The sequence below is a fragment of the Rousettus aegyptiacus genome, unplaced genomic scaffold, assembly GCF_014176215.1.
Source record: "Rousettus aegyptiacus isolate mRouAeg1 unplaced genomic scaffold, mRouAeg1.p scaffold_m13_p_11, whole genome shotgun sequence".
NCBI lineage: Eukaryota > Metazoa > Chordata > Mammalia > Chiroptera > Pteropodidae > Rousettus > Rousettus aegyptiacus.
This window is the reverse complement of record NW_023416286.1, coordinates 26,470,181-26,489,517: the sequence shown is the minus strand read 5'-3', so window position 1 is coordinate 26,489,517 and position 19,337 is coordinate 26,470,181. Positions and strand designations below refer to the sequence as shown.

At 35.9% G+C, this 19,337-nt stretch overlaps 1 protein-coding gene across 1 annotated transcript; it reads right to left on the bottom strand.

Moving 5' to 3' along the window:
* Nucleotides 1-939: 939 nt before the first annotated feature.
* On the bottom strand, nucleotides 940-17,260 carry MTNR1A (melatonin receptor 1A). The gene is made up of 2 exons (XM_016143901.2): nucleotides 17,032-17,260; nucleotides 940-1,808 (listed from the first exon to the last, which is right to left on the bottom strand). Exons 1-2 carry the CDS (start codon nucleotides 17,258-17,260, stop codon nucleotides 940-942), a joined length of 1,098 nt encoding a protein of 365 aa, XP_015999387.2.
* Between the last annotated feature and the right edge of the window lie 2,077 nt (nucleotides 17,261-19,337).

The following is a 19,337-nucleotide window of genomic DNA, read 5'->3' as shown; positions in this document are numbered from 1 at the left end:
ACAGAGAGATCTATAATGGAAAAAAACTGTGAGATATTTACTTACCCAAATAAATTATCAATCTAGAACACATTCAACACTATATCTTAGAATCTATAGCCCTTTGTCATGTTTAACTGAACTGATTAGATGACTTAATAAATTAACAGAGATCAATTAAAAACAGCTGCTCGGTGACATAAATAATAATGATATCCAGTGACAAAATAATAAGAAGCCAAATGTCTAATAAAGTTGAACAGAGTTTTATTTATATGTAGCTATTGCTTTAAAATACTATGGTTATTGACAGCTGAAAAGGGGCTCTGTCACATAGTTAGCTTTTCATCTAGTTGAATGTGCAACTTTTAATAGAGTGACAAACATATACGATCATGACCAAAGCTACCCAAAGCTAACAGTGCCAATTGAAAACTTCGTAGTGGTTGTTGCTGCTGCCATTATTCAGTGATTTATTTTCAGCCTTTTACTATGTAATGAGTCACTCATCCTACTTAGCCCATTTGGTTTTATTTACTCATTATAAATAAAACACATCATTTGTTTTCTTACTAGAAATCATTAAGAAGTGGAGGGAAAAATGTAATTACTACATTTGTGATACCTATTTGCAATTTTTAAAAAAGTTTGCTTACTCTTGTTCTACTTGAATACATTCAGCATTTTTATTTAAAATTAGCCTCTTCTGTTCCTGACCCATATTCTTTAACTAACATATAATGTCTCTATGTGTTCTGTATTTCTCTTGATAAGAATAATTATAGACTTGTTCAAAAGGCTGATAGCATATTTGCTCAGAAAGTATAGAGGCAACCTTTTAAGAGCACATGTTTTGTTCCAACCACACTGTTTTTCTAGAAGTCTGTCTAGAGAGAAGCAAACATGAAAATCAGTAAGACTTTAAGCAGTGTGCATATCTTGCCAGCAATACTTTGCTTTTTAAACGGAGTCCACCTTTACTAGGTTATTATTGGTCATTAATTGAGAGGGTTTGCATTTAACCCTATCTGCTACATTATTAGAGCTGTCCACAAAGAACATCTTGGCTGTACACAGAGAGACTATAATTCTTCTGTATTCCTTCCTGAAATTTTGGTTCAGTAGTCCATATATAATTGCATTGAGACAGCTATTGAAATACGCCATATAGTAACTGGCCACAAACAGCCAGTCTGGGATCCTGGGTACCATGCTGGCAGGGTCTGAGGCCACGGCGAGACCAATAAAGTTTAGGGGAGCCCAGCAAATGGCAAAAAGTACAAAAACCACAAACATGGTGACAAAGTTCCTGAAATCCTGTGATTTCAGTTTGGGTTTGGTGTCTGGTTTCACCCTCCGCCTTACCTGAAGAACCAGGATCCATATTCTTAGGTAACAGAAGATGACTATGATCATTGGAACTATGAAATGGAAAACCACCACGGCTATCGTGTAAGCAGAACTGACAGACTGTGTGAATGTACAGGAATAGATCCGTGGGTCATACTGCAGGGTTCCGACACGCAAGTTGGGCATGAGTGCCACAAATGTCAACATCCATATGAGGAACACACAGCAGAGGGAATTCTTGTTACTATACAGCTTATCATACTTGAGACTGTGGCAGATGTAGCAGTAGCGGTTAATGGCAATTCCCGTGATATTGAATATTGAGCCAATGACACTCAGGCCCATCAGGAAACCACTAATTTGGCAGTGTAGATATCCTAGATTCCATCCATTGTTAAATATAGATGTCAGCACCAAGGGGTAGGGGTAAACAGCTACCACCAGGTCCGCGACTGCTAGGCTCACCACGAATATGTTTCCTAAAAGAGAAGGGTTTAGAAAATACAGGTTAGTACCAATTTTTCATAGATTGCCTTGGTTTTCTTTCACAGTTAGTTTTAAAAAAGCTGTTTCTGCAACTTGGATGACCTGACATCGCAACTATTATCATGTTATAAATGAAATAGAGGCTATTTTTACCAGGAAGGGAGCCCATTTGCTGTCCTTGTCAAATCAGTTCTAGTCTTTGCAAATTCCCAAATTGACAGAACAAGGCATTGACATCTTCAAATTGTCATCTTTCAAAATATTTGGTTTCTCTTGTGCTTTAAAAAATCTCAAGTTCAGTGTAATTCACAGCTTTTGTTCTGGAATCTTCTACATTACCTGAGAAACCTCATGTTATGTCATTTCTTAAGCCAGCCATGACTTATTTAGAAGTTTTAGGCCTTCTACTCTTCTCTAGTTCTTCAATTATTTTCAGATGGACCTCTAATTTTTATTTTGGGAAACAATGAATCTTTGTCCATCACATAATAGTTTAGAGAAAAAGGGTTCTGTCATTGTCTGTCTGCATTAGAATATTAGCTTTATCGCTTACTAGCTATTTAACAGGGGCAAGAGACATTATCCCACCAAATTTCAGTTTCCTCTCCTGTAGGATGGAAATAATGATAGTATCTTCTTTGCAGGGGTAAGATAAGGGCCGAATGAAGTAATCTATGTCAAGTACTGAGTAGTATCTCTTACATGATAAGTGCTCAATAAATGTGGCTAGAATTCTACAACTCTCACCTCACTTCAAAGGAAAAGATAGTTATTTATTCTGATTTATAAAGAACTTAGGGTCCAATAATTAAACACTAAATATTTAGATTAAGTGACAAATTTTTATATTAGTATAATAACTATATATTTTAAAGTAGAAAAAAAGGACTCTAGTCAAATTTTATGAGATGTCTGGCAAGTACATTCTTTACTTTAGTGTCTCATTTGCCTTTCTTCTTATTCCTTGTGCCTCGAATGACTCCTTTCCCTAACTTTTAAAATACTACCCATTTTCCCAAATCCACCTTAAATAGAAATTCCTTTTATTTATTTGCCCAACCACATGGAAGAGCTTCCTCATTTGAAGGCTCCTAAATCATTTTATTTATATCATTTTTAATTTGGATTAAATTATAATAAATTTCATTCAATAAAAACTTATGAAATACATATGATAGGTGCTGAGGAAACAGGAATGAATAGACAGGGATCCTATGATCCTTGATATAAAAAATCCAAACAACCAAATTAAAATAAAAAGAAGTACAACAAACGCATGGACAGAGGAGAGACAACAAGGAAGGAAGTGAACTAGACGTAGGTAGGGAGGGACATTCCAGGTGGAGTTACCATATGTTTTGTCTTTTACTATATTTATTTGTAAGATTGTCTTCCTCATGTTTGTATCCTGAATAGCAACTAGCTGAGACTTTTGCTCAAATGCCTGATGAAGTAAATTAAATGGTTATCTCTCAACATCTGAAATAAAATAACTTTTGTATTTGAAGTACCTATCTGATAACTTTTATTTCCTTCCCCACCAAAAGAAACATTGTAAAGCAGTGAAGTCAAATATAGCTGTGACTAAAAAAGCAAGATTTTTGCCATTTAGTTCAGAATTTTGAACAAATTGTCATAAAAACAACTTCTCTAAAAAGTGGTTATACTAGGCTAAATTAAAGCAATAAAAGAAAATTTATTTTTCCTACAGATAAATTTCCATTACCACTGAAATACTTAAATTCCAAAGTGGGTATATTTTAATAAATTTTTAACTCAATATGTTTAATACTTTAAAAATAAGTATATGAATTTCAGCTACAAATTAAGTAGACATCAAAACAGTACATTTTTACCCAGAATGTCATAACAAACTGCCTAATATAAAGTTATTTTTAAAAGAGCTTAAAATTAAGATCACAAATGATATAATAAGTTTCATGGATTTAATCCTCTACTTTACTTATTTTGTAGTAATTATGCTTTTCTGTTCAAGTAATTACATTAATTAAATCATTTGTTTAATTTTCTTTGAACTAATCTCATTTTATGAGTGTTTGGAGGAAAAAAATAGGCCATCGACTACGCAGATATGGCTATCAGGGAGCTTAATTAGAAGCTTTATCACATCTGCTGTGTGTGTGTGTGCGTGTGTGTGTGCGTGCGTGCATGTGTGTGTGTGTGTGTGTGTTGTGTAGGGAGCTTTTTTGTTTGTCTCTTTTCCTCTTCTATTTCCCCTGTCATCTAGGATGTATTAGTAGTCAACCTTACATCTCAGTATTTCAGTTACAGGATATCAAATAAGGAATATAATTCAACTGCAAGAATAATGAAAGTCATGCAAAGTCATGCATTAATTTGCTGCTATATGAATTACATAAAAATCTACCTCCCTACCTAACGTTGTGCAAATTCGGGGCCTTTAAGGTTTTCATCTATGATGTTTCTACATATGATTTGGTAAAAGTCAAATCTGCACAATGATTTAACTTGAGAAGAATTAATTTCCTTCTGTGTAATCTCTTCAAAATGTTGGCTATGGAAACACATTACTATGGCAAGTCTGGTCTCTAGGCTGCTTCTGTACATTCTCTCTGTTTCACAGGCCTTATAGTTGCTGCTGCTAATTCCCTTCCCGGGTCCCATTTGCCAGGTTGGAGCATTTATCTCTGAAATTTGAATAAGTGTTGGGTGAATCCAATTGGTTGCAGCTGCTCCTTCTCTAAAGAATTGCCTTTCTTTGAACAGATAAGAATGACTAACTGACACTGGAGTACAAAAATCATAGCCCTCCTGCCTCAAGTGGTGGCAACTTGTGGGCAGATTTATGCCCAGATGCCTCAGCTTCACAGGTCAGGCCAATTGACTCTCTTCGGCCCTAGGCTATTCCCCTTACTTCCTTCAGGTTCCTCCTGAGAGCTCTTCCTCAATAAAGATACCCAACCTCCAGCCTTGCTCTCAGGTTCCATTTCTAAGCAACCCAAGATAAACCTTCAGCTTTGTGATGAGCTTGGATGGTTTTCTAAAGAGGTCACCAGCTTCTTAGTATTAAAAGAGGAACTGCTTACCATGCTATCTCACAGAAACAAGCAAACAAACCTTACTGGGTAGAAGTTACAGCCTCTAACTATTTCTTCATGTTGCTCTTCAATCTTTTCCTCCTCACTATATGGAGACATGCTTTCAACATCAAACCAACATATGACGCCATACATGAGCCTAGAAGTCTGTCTCCCTCTAAGAGACTGTGAACTACCTGAGCCCCAGGACTGTGAATCTTTAAATTCTCACCGACAGGCACAGTGCCTGGCATATAATAAGTTCTCGGGAGTGGTTTGCTGAATGAACTAATTTACCCTTTGCCTCTAAACTATACCCATAAAAATGTAGAAATTAGTTGCTTTTTTGCTCTTATTTGCCAGAATGTTGGTGTTCTCAATAGGCCAAAATTCATTCCTTCTTTCATCTTAGCCTGGTCTTCAACTGTGTGGGAAGCAAGATTAGAGACCCACTAAATAATCCTTTATAAAGCTTAAAACATAAAACCCTGACTGTGCCTAAACTTTAACTAAAGTGGTAAAGGTCAGTTTAAATAGGAAAAAAGATGTACTTCAGCTACTATTGAAAACATTTTTCATTCGTTTTACACAGTGAATCTAAGCAGATCTAAGAAGCCTAGTTTAATAAAGAATTTATTATAAACCTGGTTACTATGAAAAATTGTACATGCATATTAAATGTTAATGGTATGACAAGGGAATACTGAGATGCTGTAGGTGGCTAAAGGAATATTCTCTGGCAGTATGAGAGAATGTGAGGGATTTTATTTTGTACATCAGAACACACGTCTTACATTCTTAAATTTCAAAGGACTTTCATCTTTAAGCCAAATACAAATTACTGATGTCTGCGCTATTATTTATTTTATAGAATGAAGGGTGAAACTTTAAAAACAAAAACCTAATACTTCAGCCACATCAAAAAACTATTTAGGAGAGTAGTCTTTATTTTCTTAGACACATTTCTCAGTCTTGAAGGACTCAATGAAAACCAGCTTAAATAAACAAATTAATGGCACTTAATAATATCTCTATTTAATTAGAGAAGCGCTCTAAATTGCTAAATTCCAGAAGAGAATTCCTGTCATTATTAAAAATGGTGCAATTATAGTAATGTTCTATTTGTATACTAAATTAAATAAATCAGAGGAGAAATTTAAAAAGGTTAACACAATAAAAAGTATAAAATAAAATTCTCATAAAGGTAATTTATAAAAATTCAAAATTTGACTGTTTTTGATATACTTAGAGAGTATTTAAAAACCTTGAAGTATTAAATATTATCTTCTGACTTAAAAATAAATATATATTCATCTGTCGTAATTGTATGCCAAGTGTACTAAATAATAAATAATTTATTCGGCTTCCCAGAATGTTATAGGTAAAGCACAATAAATTTTAAGTGCAATACAGTAATCCATATAATCCTTATGACTCTAGTATTCTCCTAAATTAACAAGTGAGAAAATTAAACAAGTTAAGTAACTTGCCAAGGTCACACCCATTGGATGGCAGAGCCAGAGCTTTACTCAGGGCATCCTGATTCAAGAGGTCACGTTCTTCAGAGGAAACACAACACACACAAACACACACACAAAGTCTATAATAGGACTCATTTTCCATAGATAAGGAATGTTTCATATATAGAATGACATATACAAAACAACTTTATACATCTAAATTTTCTCTGTATATGATTATATAAAACACGACCTTTAAAAAAAAAACGAATTTGGTAAAAGAATATCATACCTATCTACCTCCCCCAAAATAAGAATATCTGAAAGCGTTCCAAACTCAAATAGAAAAAAAGATATTAATAGTAAGCTAATAGTATAAGTAAAGTAACAAAAGGTACAAATAAATTAAAACCTTTTTTTAATGGAAAACTTTTAAAAGTAAAAATTAAAATTTAAAGCAAATCTTAAAATGAAAATGAATTAATTGAAAAAGTGTTTGTCTTGCCATAAAATTGTGTCCCAAGCTCCAACATTATCCTCTACTACACATAGGAGGCACCCGACAGGTATTTAAATAAAGAAAAAAGCGATGAATACATGAAAGATAAAAGCACATTATTCTCTTCAAGATCACAAAAGAAGAGAGAATTGTATTACTAAACATGTCAAGAAAATTATAAAAGAGCAAATACTAATTATGATTATAATGTTTTAGTATTTGACATTTAATAGCTATGTGACAATTTTTAAAGTTTTATTTAACAGGCTTATTCTCAGCGCTTGTCCAAAAAGTGCTTTTTCGGGCTGGATTACATTCTTCAAAAGACATGAGGCCAATGTTTTATTCTCAAATAGCCACATTTTATCTCTATTACTGACTAATTTCTTCCAAGTTTTTTCATTAATTGTGCTTCATTTGTACAGTAGCTTTCACATTTCCTATTTATTACCTATATTTCTTTCATCCTGAGGTAACATCTAAAAATTCTCATGACTACGTACTTTTGGCTCCAGCTAATATCTAAGAACTAACTTTCAAATTTTTTTGAAAAGTTTTTCAGCTATATAAACATGTTTCTAGTCTGCTATCTTTGTACTATGTGTTTTATTTTTATTTGAAAATTAAAGAATAAAAATTTTAGAAGTGCCATAATAGAAAACACTCTTTGAAAGTAGGAGCCCATCATGTTTTACACAAGCTTGACAGAGTGTCTTGCATTTTGATAGACTGACAAGAATTTGATGTCCTTTTATATTCTGTCTTACACTGTAGGTATGCAATAAACATTTATTTAAATGAATATTTGATTCAATAAGCACCAAAATGCTCAATATCAAAGCAGGTGAGCATCCTTTTAAGTCATAAGCGCAACAATTCAAAAAAAAAAAAAAAAACCCTCAATAGCCTGAATAATATTCAGCACCCAGATTTTTTTCTTTCTTGTCCCTTTTTCTAAGACTAATTTCTTAAATGTGATTGCCAAAAGTTCTGTAGAAAAATAACTCTTAGAGCACCTCAACCAGAAAATCCAGAAGCTTATTCCTCATTTGCAGCATTATGAAATTTCATTAAAATTTCTTGAGCTGTCACAGAGAGCCCTCAGATTTCAAGTCAACTTGATTAGCAAACCTATTTGAGAAGTGAGAACATCTTCATGAAGGGGAGTAGATGATACTGCTGAAATCACACAGAGTTCTGATCCACACAAATGCATCTTTGAAAACATCCCTTAATTGCCTCTTTGGTAACCTAGAATATCCTGACAGCTCGTATATGTCTTTTATAGGAGATAAGGCATTTCTGTCAGCTAGGCAACTTAAAAATACTTAGGGAAAAAAAGGAGGAAAGTCAAGGCACCTTGTAAAGATCTTAATATTCACCTCAATATTCTAGATATTATTCTTAAAAGGTGCTAATAAAGAATGAGAGATTCTATGAAGATTTAAAATGACTTCTAAGGCAGATATATTTTTCAAAGCAGGTATTTTTAAAAAACAGAACCATCGAATGTTAGTAAGAACTAAAAGCAGGAGGTTTAATTTAGGACTATTTTATCTTTGGTTAACTTTCAAAATTACCAAGAGAAAAATGATTCTGAAAGTTAGCAAAACTAAGTTCTATCTTATCCATGATTAATTTAATGCTGAAAATTGCTACTTTCTTAGGAGATGAATAGCTGGAGGTGCCAAAAATTAGACCCAAATTCAATCATGTATTTAGGACTCTGAAGCCACAGTCCTACCATTTCGAGGGTAATTTGGGATTAAATTTGCAAATTTGGAAAAAAAATTGAGCTGCATAATAACATGCTACACAAGCCAGGAAAAAAAAAATCACAAAACTTTAAATAATAGCTAAGCATGCAATTTTTCAAAATTCAATAAATTATCTTAAAAAGTAAAAAAAAAATACTTAGAATCAATAATTTCAAATATGGAGAGCTACAGGAGGAAAATGTAAATAGTGCCAACAAAATACTATCAGATTGGAGATTTTAAGCATTGGCTTTGTTAGCTTGAAATGATTGTCCGAGTCTGTACATACAAGTTAGGTCATAATTTTTTGAATGGTAAAATACTTGTCTGAGAAAGTTACTATTGCTTCCAGAGTCGATTCATTTTAAATTAGAGAACATCTTGGATGTTGAAATACTCTCTCATAGGCTGGATATTAAAACAATTAGAATCTCAGCCTTACTTGCAGTGAGGAGATAGTATTTATTACACAAGAGAAAATTGAGACATCAGAGAATTTGTGTAATTTATATAATATCACAAAACACTTAGATCCTAAATCTTCAATTTCTGACCAGTTTCACTTCTTACCATTCATATTGTCCACTTAGATCCTAAATGTTCGATTTCTGACCAGTTTCACTTCTTACCATTCATATTGTCCACTTACTTTAAAAAATACACTTGGAAAGAAATTAACATTTTTAAGAACAAAAACAACCTAAAAGAACTAATCAAAAAGTGCCTACTAATAATAGCATAATAACACCATTATTTGTATAGTGTTACTTCAAAGTGTTAAGTAGATGGATGGATGGATGGATGGATGGGAAGAATCTAAGTTATCTCCATAGCATCCCTGTGAGACAAGTACACCCATTGGACAGACGGAGAAACTGAAGCTCAGAGAGATTGAGTAACTGGACACAAAACATACAACAAATAAAGGTACTGCAGATGTGTGACTCAGCCTGGATCTTCTGATTCTAATCTCTGTGCTTCTTCCACTGTATCCTATTGGGTTTTGTGCTGGGATAGGAAATACTGATCACTTATTTGTGAATTTTGGATTTCAGTTTTCTTATCTACCTGAGGAGGTTGTTACAAGGACAAATAAAATATGAGAAACTGCTTTGAAACTCTTTATTACTCTGTGTGCAACAGTATAAAGCACTAGACATTCTAAACAAGAAAAGAAGTTATTTTCCTCTTTTGTCCACAGAAATTGATCAAATTAGCTGTGTATAAAAAATGCAATTCTACCAATTTTCTACTTTAATTTTCTCAAGATTGAAAAATGTTTCAAACAAATTAAGAAACACATTTAAAATAATAAAATTGTAAGACTAAAAAACTAGATCTCTTTAATCATTAGGATTGCTTCGATATGGGTGCTCCGATAAAATAAAATATTCATATTTTAAATGGAAATGTTCACCAAAAGATGGCCACCAGTTTTTGCAAAATCAATTATGGACTAGAACAGTAAAAGCAGGCTCAAGTTTTATCACAGTTTAGATTAACAATTAAGACACCAGAACAGATTGCCGAGGAATTCTATCTGTTCCAATCGCCCATATCACAGAAGTCAGATCTTTGTTACAACTCTGTTTACCTAATACCTGATGTCAGTGGATATTAAGTACATCACAGAAAAGTATAATTTATAGTGAGAAAAGAATAGATGATGCAAAATGAATCTATGAAAAAAGAATTCCTGAAAGGATGAAATGTCTCGAAAATATGGTCCAAAATGCATTGTTTTTCTTTTTCTTTTGGGATTTGGGTAATTGGTTCATATACGGATATTTTATTTTATGTTTTGGACTTCAAAGATTCCACAAAGCGGTGGTTTTTAAATCACCAGTAAACCATGTAACTAGCCACATTTATGACCTCAATACAGATATTGTGAGTTGACATTGCAGAAGAGATTGCCTGATTCTTTATTTTAGAAACACAACGTGGTGAAGTGTTTATCTTCCACCTGCCTTTGAACACTTAAGTGAGAGTGATGCTCTCACTCCTGTGAACCCTGCTACTCTTCAGATTTGTGTTGTTGCAGGTTGAATGGCCAGACTGGCCTCCTGTTTAGGTTGTTTCTCCTATGAGCTAAATGCGTGGTAACATTTATAAGGGTCTCTACAGGCCTAGAAGAGCCTATCTCTCCCATGGCCCATCCAGTGGCATAAAAGTTAGCCCACACAGGCTGATTGCTCACTCACATACACTGCTGGCCAGCTCATCATAAGCACACCCAGCTTATCCTACTCAAACTCACGAGAAGCTGCATAAGTCCCAGAGAACCAATTAATTGTTTCTCAACCAGATAGGGGCCCACCAAAAGAAGCTTGAATTATGCTGTGTAGTTGGTTATTTTACTTTCTCCCAAGGAAAGAAGATTATATGAGACATTTCTGAAACTTGTAAATGTTCCTTAGGAAATAAAACAGAAAAAACAGATGTCATTAAGAGATATTTTTTCCTAACAGATACCTGACAAGTAAACCGGACAGTTTAGGACAAGTGAGGCACACTGTAATAAGAACACACTTTTCTAGATCTATGATGTTTACTATCATTAAATACCTACATGTCATTATATCCACAATTCTATTTATTGCTGATTAATTTCATAGCATTATAACCTCCACATTCAGAATGAGTTTAATAATCATGTAATTAATTCAAAAGACACTAAAATTGGAAGGGACTCACAGATCTTTCCAACCCCATCATTTTGCTGATGTGAAAATAGTCCAGAGTAATGATGACTCATATAGAACCACAGATCCATTTAGTAAAGAAGCTCTGGAGTCCAAGTTGTGGATTTATTCTTTGTATAAGCTCCGTCCATACTTGCCCGCAGGATCTGATATGTTTGTCCGCAACACAGGAACACTCGACTAATGAGCCGCTGCATAGACTTGCATTAGTTTCCACCCCATCCCTGATGTTAAATTCACCCTCTATCATCATGTCTTATCCCTGAGTCCTCTCCTGACATTTCTGAATTAATAAGCAAAGCTTCCACTGCTCCCTCCTCCTCTTGCCCATTCTTCTAGGATCCCAAAAGACTCAGTACTCAGAGCAAGCTGGTTGCTTTCAGGGTCTCACTAGTCTCAGATGACCCAAATATTCTGAGTATTATTTCAGTCATGTTGTTGGTTTGAATGATTCTGTGAGATAATGTAGGAGCTAAAATATCATATAAAATATTCTTTTAAGAAATCCATAAGTGAACTTCTAGAATATAACATGCTTATAAGTTTGGGTCTGTCTTTTTTGTTGATGCGCAACAGGCACGATCAGAAAACAGAGCTACAAGTATGACCTCTACTGAGAGACTGAGTAGAAGAATTATGGTGATTGAAGAATATTAGAAGGCAAGGAGTAAGAAACAGACATGGGGGAGAAGAAAAGAGAAGGCAAGAGCAGAGAAGGGAAGAGAAAGAAGGGGAAAGAGAAAATAAAAATCAGGGTTCAGTAAACAGAATGGCGAAGGGCTCAATAAAGATAGTTATGAACACGTTCAATGGGACCTACATTGGAGTATTGATAAACTGATGGTCACTGTGGCCAAGAGTACTAGGAAAGGCAGTGAGCCTCAGCATGCATTACCTGAGCAATGGATACAAGCAAAGAGTCAAGTTCAACGAGGCAACAATCTGCTCGTGGATAGTAAAAGAGAAGAAATTCAGGTTGGTAGTTTTCAGTATTTGGATTTGGCATAAGTTCTCCTTCAAATCGTGATAATATTATGACTTTATAATAACAGCCTTATTTCAAATCATTTCTCAAAAGTGATGATCACGTAAGCATATACATATGTAAAATTACATGTCTGTACACTTATGTTTTATGCACTTTACTGTATGTACATTATGACTCAATTCAAAAATAATATTTTTTAAGTAGGCATGCCTAAGACCTATAAGCATATTAAAAACAAACTCGGTGCATCCAGAATTTAAATTCAGATCTCTGAAACCCAAATTCCATGTTCTCTTCATACTCTGCACAACCCTTCTGAGTGGTAACACAGGATGGATACAGATAATGTGCAATGCAGACCTGGAAGTGCAAGAGTCACGTGACGCAGTGTCAATGGCCCCATCTTAAAGTCATACTGGGGAACATTGTTTTAAAACAACACTGACGGTTTACTTCACTGTGCACCAAATTAAAAAATAATATTAATCCATTTTAGGTAAGTTTTGTTCTAAAATATGATGTCTCTGTCTTCTCTTCTTAAGCAGAACACACTGTGTGAGATTGGATCATTTCTTGGTGGCTCAGCATCATAATTAATAAACACATCATTGTACTGTGTGGTTTTCAGGAGCCATGAATGGTGAAGAGAGTTATTTGCTTCTTTACAACATGCCCACAAAACGTTGTGCTTGTTCAATTTTTCGGACCTGCTTTTAATGAGTCTATTTCAACCCATGCTGACTGGCACCTGTGCTATTTCTTTAACTGTGTCAATCTTCCGCCTAATTTACCACCTGTCATCTATGGGGACCCAGACACTAGCCTCACAGTTTTGTAGAACTCTAAAGCAGAACTAATCAGCTGTGCATGAGAGCCTGTTATTTTTGCTTACTTCCATTTATTGACTATATTCTAGATAAGTTAGGTTGTCAGGTAATTGAGCTTTGAATAGCGGTGGTATTATTGTTCTCTTGCTCTATTTTTTTCAGCAAAAGTTTTGAAGTATAATATATATATAGAAAAGAACACAAATCACAAGTCTACAGTTCAAGTATTTTTAACAATGGAATACACCTTTGTTAGGCGTACCTAGAACGAAAGAATACATAACATGACTTGCTTTATCCTTTTCAAAATATGCATCCATTTTCATAAGCAAACTATGCAAAGTATCCTTTTCCATATGCATCACCTTCATCACTAGGTAATTGCAACAATTGTGTGAGGCTAAAAGATTAGATGTTTTCTGTATTTAACAAATGTCGAAAATGAGCCATGGGTAACTTCACTGATTTCTGAGATCACGAGGTGGATAGCAAGGATATTAATTCTAGTGTTCGAGTGCAGGAGTCCCGCCATCATACTATAAAATTCACTCAGAAGATACAAATACGAATGTGTTGATTCTAGCATCAAATTTTAAACAGCAGAACAGACATCCTGCCAGCTCTTAAGACCCTGATTGTCTGGAGCTTATGCTGCTCTGACCAACCAGTGTCCCTGACTGCGGCTGTTAAACATTTAAATTTCTTCCCTGGGAAGTCAAATGTCAACAATGCTCCCTTGAGGAGAGAAGGGGACATAAATACCCCTGTAATTATACCAGATTTACAAAAGAAAGTACTAGTTCAAAGCTTAGGATGCTTTCGCATTCTTATTATTTAATTTCTTCCATTCTCTTCTTTCTCTTTTCCTCCTTAATAAAATGAATTTGACTGAAATGGAAGGGCTAAACAATCATAGAACTTTTAAAAAGCATCCCAAAACTCATACAGTATTTGAATTAGCTATCTACTGTTTCAAATTACCATCTCTTCAAGCCTCAAATAGTTTGAATTATAAGTGGTACATATGAATAAAAAGTCTCAAATACAAAAATATGGAAGTTCAAAAGTTTTACAAATTAAAGCTCACTACAGGTCTCCCAGTTAACTACAAGAATTAGTATTTTTTAGACTACCATGTCAAAAATTTTCTTAGCACATAAAATAAAAAGTAGTGCAGAAGGAATAATTTTCATTAAAAAAAAGTTTTTTCATAAAACAAGTAGAGTTGTTCAAGCATGTGAAATTTGTTGTTGTTGTTGTTGTTTTCCAAAAGAAGGTTGGCAGGACTTGAACTTCCCAAGTGCTTCAATTACTGATATCAACAAAGAAAGGTGAGCTCTAGGTCTAGGGCCATGCTCTGTAGATTGAACCCTGCTCCAGCACTTCCGGTCTGTCCAACCAATGTGTGTCCTCGGTCCTCCTCTGTAAAGAGAGTCACAGTGGTGGCCCACTCCAGGGCTGCTAGGAGAGAATGAAAGTCTTTTGGGGGCAGGGGTGGAGGTGGGGAAAAATGCACTGGACAGGTCAATGCAAAAGTCCTATTATTGAACCCTAATCCAAGGAAATTAAAATAATCAGTAATGCAATGAAGAGATTGCAAGGCAGATAAATATAGAATCAGATCCAGCACTTCCAGAACCCAGAGATACAGGGGGCAGTGGATATAGTCAGAAAATCAGCCATGGTGAGAAAACAGGCTTCTCCCATAGCTTCATTCCTGGGGATGAGATGGATAATTCTCATAATATGCTCATAGCACTGGGTCTTCTCATTCTCTCTCATTCTCAATTCAATTAATTTAAACTGGGAAAAAAACTCACAAAAATCAGTTCACATATTCCACGCCCCCCTACCCCGCCCCACACATCTGGCAACCACCAATCTGTTCTCTATATCTATGAGCCTGGTATTTATTTATTTGTAGTTTCCACATATAAAAGAGATTGTATGATATTTGTCTTTCCCTATCTGACTGCTTTCACTTTGTATAACATCCTTGAGTTTCATCCATGTAGTCACAAATGGCAAGATTTAGTTCTTTTTTATGGCTGAATAATATTCCATTGTATATATACCATCATTTCTTAATTCATTCATCCATCAATAAACATTTAGGTTACCTGTTTTCATATCTTGGCTCTTTTAAATAATGCTACAATGAACATGGAGGTGCAGATATTTTTTTCAAGTTAGTGTTTTCATTTCCTTTGGATAAGTACCCAGAAGTGAAATTGCTGGGCTGTATAATAGTTCCATATTTAATTTTCTAAGGAATCTTCATACTAGTCCGTAGTGGCTGCACCAATTTACATTACCACCAACAGGGCACAGGATACTCTTTTCTATACATTCTCACCAACACTTGTTATTTCTTGTCTTTTTGGTAATAACCATTCTTAACAGGTGTGAAGCGATATCTCATTGTGGTTTTGACTGATGATTAATGATATTGAACATCTTTTTATGTACCCATTGGCCATCTGTATGTCATCTTTTGGAAAATGTCTATTCAGATCTTCTGCCCATTTTTTAATTGCATTTTTTTTTTTTTGCCATTGAGTTGTATGAATTCTTTATATATATTTGGGTACTAGCCCATTATCAGGTATATAACTTGCAAATATTTTCTCCCATTCGGTTTCCTTTTCATTTGTCAATGATTTCCTTTGCTGTGCAGATGTTTAGTTTGATGTAGTTCCAGTTTATTTTTGCTCTTGTTGCTTTTGCTTTCGGTGTCTGACTTAAAAAAATCATCACCAAGACCTGTGTTAAGGAGCTTAACACCTGTGTTTTCCTATGGGAGCCTCTTCTTGTGGCAGAATTCCTCTCGTTTAAGTCAATCATCTAGGAAGTGAGGTTATTCAATGGACTGACTCAAATTCAATTCATATTTTCAGGTGCCTATTAAACTATGCACTGACACAAGCAATTTAGGAAAAAAGGGGGGGGGGCTTCCAGAAATTAGTGTTGATCAGCTACCTGGTTAGAACAAAAATATTGCTTTTGAGAAATATGTGGGTGCACGGTTGCTTCCTCTCCCCATCCCCACTTTTACAAAGTTTGTCTCAATGAAAGAACTAGGCCTCTAAGGATCATTTAAAGGTCTGAAATTACAGTGTCCTATGGACAAATAGTCCTCAGGCTCCCACTCAGGATAAACCAATTTCAGTCTATTGCCTGGAGGAAAAATCAAGTTTAACTGAAGCACAAAATTAGCTTTAATAGTATATTATATGTCAATACACTCTTTATTACAACAATTTCTATTTTTAAAATGTAAAATTGTTTAACCTAGAGGAATAATAGTCACTCTCCGAAGCATGTTTAGAAGCCTAAGGTCTTTTTTTTTTATTATTTAAATTGTATACTAAAAACTGAAAACTCCAAACTAAAATAAGTGCAGTATCATTTTGGAGCTTATTTATTTTCTCATATTTTAACAAAGTTGAGCAAGTAAATTATATGTAGAACCAAGCAACTGGTAACTTGGCTGATCTGATTTGAAAGGGCTTCTTGAGCAACTTTTTGCAACAAGCATCGTGTCTCTCAATTTAATAAACCTCAGAAATTGAAATCTATACAGTGGGATTTCCCCCTTACATAAAGAGAACCTGACTCTGCCCAAGTTTTCTACCCCTTAGGGACTGAAGAGATCTTATTTATTTATTTGTGGGGAAAAACAAACAAACAAACAAACAAAAATGTCTTTGACGTGCAGGTTGAACATAAGTAAATCGATGGGCTTCAATCTCTATTAGGAAAAATGACACGAAGACCCTGATTTTTAGGAAAAAGAATTGAACTTTTCTTAGGAAAAGCCAATTGACAGCTGAGGATGCTGCGTTCTGGAACGGTGGCCGGAAAGGGGAGAGACTGAGACTGGATGAAAGTTGGGGACTGCCCGGCCCCGGGAGCCCCTACCTGCATTCCTCAGCTTCTTGTTCCGATACACAGACAGGATGACCAGGACGTTGCCCAGGATGTCCACCACGATAGTGAAGATGAGGATGAAGGCGAGCGTGGAGGCCAGCCACGAGGGTCGTGGGCGCGCGTCCCCGCTGCCACCCGACGCCTGCTGAGAGGCGTTGAGCAGCGCGCTGCAGTTGCCTTTCAAGGTCCTGCCCGGCGCGCCCCACGGCCGCCCAGCCATGGCGCGACCCGGCAGGCGACTCCGGCCCGGCCGTCCCTGCGAGTAGCCACTTGTCTGGCTCCCCGCGACCCTCTCGCGTCTACTCCCCATCCCTTGTGCTCCTTCGCAGCCGCCCTGCTGGCTCCACTGCCACCCAGCGGCCGGACTCTGCATCTGCAGCCCCAACCTAGAGACACCTGGAATCCGCCTCCAGCCTCTTTGGATTGCGAGGCTCGAGGCCCAAACCCCGCAGCATGTGCCGACAGCGCCCCCGTGCGGTTATCTCGGCCCAGACCCTGCCCCCTAGGGGGGCAATGAGCCCAGAGAAACATTCGTAGAGAGGGTGACGCTCCGGTTCATCGTGTTTCTTTGGAACATCTCACCAATCAAGGTTGCATGGGTTCCAACCCTCGGACTGAGGCTCATCAGTTAGCCACCATGTGCCCCAGTGTCCTTATCTGCGAATCGGGAGGTCAAAGAGTATCTAATTTATTTACCTCATAAATAGTAAGAGGTGAAAAAAATAAAATAAAATCACGGCACCTTCTCATCGGGTATCACACCATTCATGAAACAGCTTTCCCCACCTCCACCCCACACATTGCAAAGATCTTCCATAATTTTGATCATCTTTCTCAACAGCTACTTTTATTTTGAGATTTCTTGACTGCTGTCTTTAAAATTCCAAGTTCTTGTCCATAACTTCTGTATAACCTTTGCTGGCTTCCCCAGGTAATCAGAACGAGAATGGAAGATGCCGTCTTGAAATGACAGAAGATTGCACTGGGACTGCCAACTCAGAGCGACTATAAACTTTTCATGTTCTTTTCAAATGCCAGGGACTGAATAGTTTCAAAGTTGCCACAGGCTTGCTTCTACAGCCACAATCAGGCAGTTTTTTCGCAGAGCAGTACACATCCTTAACACCTTCTGCCAGCGAATGTACCAGAATCTCCCTGCAGACACCCGAGCCAATGTTTGTCCCATATTCACCCTATAACTTTTAAAAATATTTTTACTTGATCTTTTAAAGTGTCCACGAATTCTGCTGGTAATGTGCAACTACCATCCACCAGGCTTTAGCAGTCATTTCAAAAGAGTTTGCTATGTAGCAAGGCTGGCCTGGAATTTTTCAACAAATCAGCCAAAGAATGGTATTTTTCAAGAAAAATAAATAAATCCACCTATGTCCCAGACGACTAGTTTCCACCTTCTTTTGTATAGCTTTCCTGTGTCCATTCCTTAAAGCTAAAGTCCTAGATTAAAATGAATTTTTATTGATGTAGTTCTTCAGTAAATATTTTACATATTTGGCACTATCCTCCAAACAGTCCTTACCTTGAGAAAGGGGCATATACTGTGGATGTATAGAAGAGATACAGAGGTCAAAAGGGACAGTCCACAAAGAATGGAAGCATTGAGGAAAGAAATCATAGATACATTAAATGAGTTGAATAATAGAGTTTTTTAGTTAATAAGTTTTTACAGCATTTTTAAGCTCACAGAAAAAGAAGGAAAGTACAGAGATTTCCCACATGCACAGCCTCCCCCACTACCTACATTTCACACCACAGTGGTACCTTTATTGAAATCTACAAACTTACATGGAGACATCATTATCATCCAAAGTCATAGTTTACATTAGGATTCACTCCTGGTGTTGTACTTTCAATGATTCGAACAATTATATAATGATATATATATATGTATCATTACACTATCATGCATAATATTTTCATAGCCTTAAAAATTCTTTGCATTCTGCTCATTAACCCCTCTTTCTCCTCAATCCTTGGCAACTACTGATCTTTTTAGTCTGCATAGTTTTGTCTTTTCCAGATTGTCATCGGTTGGAATCATATAGTGTGTAGCCTTCCAGATTGTCTTCTTTCATTTAGTAATTTGCTTCTAAGTTTTCTCTATGCCTTTTCATGGCTTGATAAAGCACTTTTTTTTTTTTTTTTTTTTTTTTTTTTAGCACTGAATAATGTTATTGTCTAGATGCACCACAGTTTAGTTATCCATTCACCTACTGAAGAGCATCTTTGTTGCTTCCAAGTTGGGGGGATTATGAATAAAGCTGCTGTAAACACTCATG

Excerpts from the sequence above, each read along its gene's own strand:
- MTNR1A (XM_016143901.2), bottom strand. The coding sequence starts at position 17,260 with ATGGCTGGGCGGCCGTGGGGCGCGCCGGGCAGGACCTTGAAAGGCAAC. Across the intron at positions 1,809-17,031 it reads CAAGAAGCTGAGGAATGCAG|GAAACATATTCGTGGTGAGC; the intron begins GTAGGGGCTCCC and ends CTTCTCTTTTAG.